This window comes from Plectropomus leopardus, unplaced genomic scaffold (genome assembly GCF_008729295.1).
Source record: "Plectropomus leopardus isolate mb unplaced genomic scaffold, YSFRI_Pleo_2.0 unplaced_scaffold1482, whole genome shotgun sequence".
Lineage (NCBI taxonomy): Eukaryota > Metazoa > Chordata > Actinopteri > Perciformes > Serranidae > Plectropomus > Plectropomus leopardus.
Genome location: NW_024615857.1, coordinates 1 through 4,239, shown reverse-complemented (window position 1 = coordinate 4,239; position 4,239 = coordinate 1). Strand labels below are relative to the sequence as shown.

Sequence of the window (4,239 nt, the reverse complement as noted above, 5' to 3'; positions counted from 1 at the left end):
GGCATCAAGGGACTGTTCAAAGGTACGGGGACAGGGGACAGACAGAGGAGGCATCAAGGGACTGTTCAAAGGTACGGGGACAGGGGACAGACAGAGGAGGCATCAAGGGACTGTTCAAAGGTACGGGGACAGGGGACAGACAGAGGAGGCATCAAGGGACTGTTCAAAGGTACGGGGACAGGGGACAGACAGAGGAGGCATCAAGGGACTGTTCAAAGGTACGGGGACAGGGGACAGACAGAGAGACAGAGGAGGCATCAAGGGACTGTTCAAAGGTACGGGGACAGGGGACAGACAGAGAGAGAGAGGAGGCATCAAGGGACTGTTTGAGGGACAGACACAGGACATAGAGAGACAGACAGACAGAGACAAAAGTGGCAGCAAGGGACTGTTTAAGGTGGAGACGGACACAGAGACAGCGAATGGGGGGGCAGAGAGGGGGACAGATCAGTCCATGATTGGACCTGTCTCATGTGTCTCTGGTGTCCTCCAGGTGGAGACATGTCGAAGAACGTGAACCCGTCTCAGATGGCGAAATTGAACCAGCAGATGGCCAAAATGATGGACCCCCGAGTCCTGCACCACATGGGTGAGACAGCTGCACCTGTCCGTCCAACACACCTGTCCAACTATTTGTATTTAAGGTGGAATGATGGATCTAAATGAAATGTTTCGTTTGGTATTTAAGGTGGAATGGCGGGTCTGCAGTCGATGATGCGTCAGTTCCAGCAGGGCGCCGCCGGCAACATGAAAGGCATGATGGGATTCAACAACATGTGACCGCCGACCAACCAGCTGCCTTAAAACATACAAACTACAAGTTAAAGCCTCGCCCCCGGTCAGGTACAGGTGGAGAGGGGCGGGGCCTAGAGGGAGAACAGAAAGTGTGGAGAGACAAAATAAAAGCAGGATGTTTGAATTTTCATTCTGTCGCCTGCTGCATTTAGAAGAAACTCCAGAAGAAGAAAGATGCTGATTTAAAGGCACAGTCCACTGAAACGTGACGGACTGGTCCTCTAAATCAGGAGCAGGAGGAGCAGGAGGAGCAGGAGGAGCAGGAGGAGCAGGAGGAGCAGGAGGAGCAGGAGGAGGAGCAGGGTGTTTAATTTAGTTGTGAAAAAGGTGTTTGTGTATAAGATTTAATCAGAGTCTGTCCTGATTGGACGAGGAGACGACGACGTTAGTTAGTGACAGTATTTTTGTCATATAATAAACATTTGTATCGCACCGTTTTAAACCTGAACTGTTTTTATTTCATCCTCATTTTAATGAAAACACTTTATAACGTTCACTAACGAGTGAAAGACAATTATACCCAAAAATAAAATAATTATGGAAAAGCACAACTAATAACTAAAATTATTGAGAAATTGGTGAGTGACGTTTTCAGACTCAGAGACGAAACATCACAGCAGACTTTTGGCCAAAGTTTGATTTGTCCCTCAGGAGCCTCCGTACATTTGGTTTCAAGTTCCTCTGTGCGCAAGCTTCGCCAAAGATCCCGTGTTGATGTGATGAGTCACTCTGACAGAGATTCTGTGTCTGCAGACCGTCCACAGTTACAGAAATTGTCCCGTCGGGTCTCCCGACGGGTGTGCAGTCAGCTGTTTAAGGAAGAAGATCGAGAGAATAAGGTCAGTGTTTGTGTAGAGGAAGAGCTGCCTGCAGCCACTTTGTGCTGTGATACAAAAACTTTAATGACTCATAATATGAGACGAGATGAGACGAGTATTTGTTGATCCTCAGGGGACCAGAGGACAAAAACAGTACAATAAACATTTCAAACATTCCCTCTTTCTTTTTCATAAAAGACAAAATGCCTTCTAAATCTCAGGACTTGGAAGTATGTTTTCTTTTTTTAAAGCCGTCTGTGCGGGGTTTTCGGTCAGAGTGAGCCCTCTCTCTTTTTCTCCTCTCTGTGCTCTGACGTGGCGCCGGCCGGCCGCCATGTTGTTTTGCCGTGTTGTCACAGAGAGGAGCAGCAGGAGCAGCAGGAGCAGGTGAGTTACTGATTAACCTCCTCTCTCTCAGACTCACGCGGACCCCTCAGACCTCCTAACTCACCTGGACTCCGTCAGCTCACCTGTGCGGTCAGTGTGACGCCGTCACCTGCCGATGACGTGTCTGTTTACCTGTTAGCTGTTAGTCCCTGAGGCTAACTGGACTCACCTGAACTCCGATCAGACCAATAAACTGATCGATCATCCCCGTGTACTGCAGTACTTCTCCGTGTACTGCAGCACTTCACTTTGTCCTACAGTACTTCACTATGTGCTGCAGTACTGCACTGTGATTTGCATTTCTTCACTGTGTACTGCAGTACTTCACTGTGTACTGCAGTACTTCTCCGTGTACTGCACTACTTCACTGTGTACTGCAGTACTTAACTGTACATCTGTATTTCTTCACAGTGAGTAGTAGTAGGAGTAGTAATAGTGCAGTAAAGGGTTTCATGTAGTAGTAATAGTAGTAGTAGTAGTATTGCAGTAAAGGGTTGAGTAGTAGTAGTCGTAATAATAATAGTAGTAGTACTGTCAAGGATTGTGTTGTAGTAGTAGTAGTACTCCAGTAAAGGGTTGTGTAGTAGTAGTAAAAGTAGTACTTCAGTAAAGGATTGTGTAGTAGTAGTAGTAGTAGTAGTAGTAGTACTGCAGTAAAGAGTTTGGTGTAGTAGTAATAGTAGTAGGAGTACTGCAGTAAAACATTTTGTAGTAGTACTAGTAGTAGAAGTAGTCGTAGTACTGCAGAAAAGAATTTGGCGTAGTAGTACTGCTCTGTAAATACTTTAACTGGACCCCTCGTAAAGCCCCGCCCAAGAACAGCCACCATCCAGTCCTACCTTAGCAACCGTAACTATGTGCGCGGGAGGCCTGAAGCCAAAACGCCGATACACGAACAGTATCACGGTGGTCTTCCTCACTATTTCACCTGCTGGGACTGAAAGCTCATCAGGCATAGCAACAGTAACCAAGGGGGGTGGGGCTTAGCGAGGGTCAGTTTAGGCGTTTTGCAGTTTTCACGCTCTGATCATCTGTGGTCATGCAAACAGCATACATATCACTACTACTGCAGTAAAGATAGTACTACTGCAGTAAAGTTAGTACCACTGCAGTAAATGTAGTAGTACTGCAGTTACGTTAGTAGTACCACAGTAATATTAGTATTACGGCAGTATGTTTATTAACATTGCCCCCTCCCCCCCGCAGCGTTAACCCGACGGTGTGTCTGACCCCTCCCACTTCCCTGCGGTGCCATGGCGACCTTCCCAGAGTACATCGCTCAGAACGAGGAGCGTGACGGCGTGCGGTTCAGCTGGAACGTTTGGCCGTCCAGCCGGCTGGAGGCAACACGGATGGTCGTTCCCGTGTCGGCGCTCTTCACCCCGCTGAGGGAGCGGCCCGACCTGCCACCGATTCAGTATGAACCGGTCCTCTGCAGCCGCGCCACCTGCCGCGCCGTGCTCAACCCGCTCTGGTATGTCCGTCCAACACGCACCGTCCAACACGCACCGTCCCACACGCACTGTCCAACACACATCGTCTGACACGAACTGTCCAACATGCACCGTCCAACATTCACGTGTTTAACACGCACCTGTCTGTGTGTTGCAGTCAGGTGGACTACCGAGCCAAGCTGTGGGCCTGTAACTTCTGCTACCAGAGGAACCAGGTTCAGTAGAGACACATTAATGTCTTCATAGAGACAGAGTCACAGAAGACGTGGACAAACACACAGTGACTCTTTGTTCTGTTGCAGTTTCCTCCGTCCTACGCCGGAATCTCAGAGGTCAACCAACCAGCCGAGCTGCTGCCCCAGTTCTCCACCATCGAGTATGTGGTCCAGGTAAGACAGATGGACAGAGAGACAGACGGTCCATATGTCCAGGTGTATAAGTTGATGTGGTCTCTGTCCTCAGCGGGGTCCTCAAATGCCACTCGTCTTCCTGTACGTGGTGGACACCTGTATGGAGGACGAGGACCTGCAGGCTCTGAAGGAGTCCTTGCAGATGTCCCTGTCCCTGCTGCCTCCCACCGCACTGGTTGGACTCATCACCTTCGGCCGCATGGTCCAGGTCCACGAGCTCGGCTGCGAGGGGATCTCCAAGAGCTACGTCTTCAGGGGGACCAAGGACCTGAACGCCAAGCAGCTCCAGGTTTCTGACTCCCGCTGGAACCAGTTCTGACACAGTAACCGGTCCACATTCGGGACCGCTTAGAAACAAAAGATGCCTTTCAGTTT

The 4,239-nt window shown here is 49.5% G+C and overlaps 1 protein-coding gene across 1 annotated transcript; it reads left to right on the top strand.

Moving 5' to 3' along the window:
• The first annotated feature begins 1,902 nt into the window (after nt 1-1,902).
• LOC121964254 (protein transport protein Sec23A-like) lies at nt 1,903-4,233 on the top strand. Its single transcript, XM_042514472.1, has 5 exons — nt 1,903-2,000; nt 3,207-3,474; nt 3,612-3,669; nt 3,757-3,843; nt 3,917-4,233. Exons 2-5 carry the CDS (start codon nt 3,254-3,256, stop codon nt 4,181-4,183), a joined length of 633 nt encoding a protein of 210 aa, XP_042370406.1. The 5' UTR covers nt 1,903-2,000; nt 3,207-3,253; the 3' UTR covers nt 4,184-4,233.
• Nucleotides 4,234-4,239: the final 6 nt, after the last annotated feature.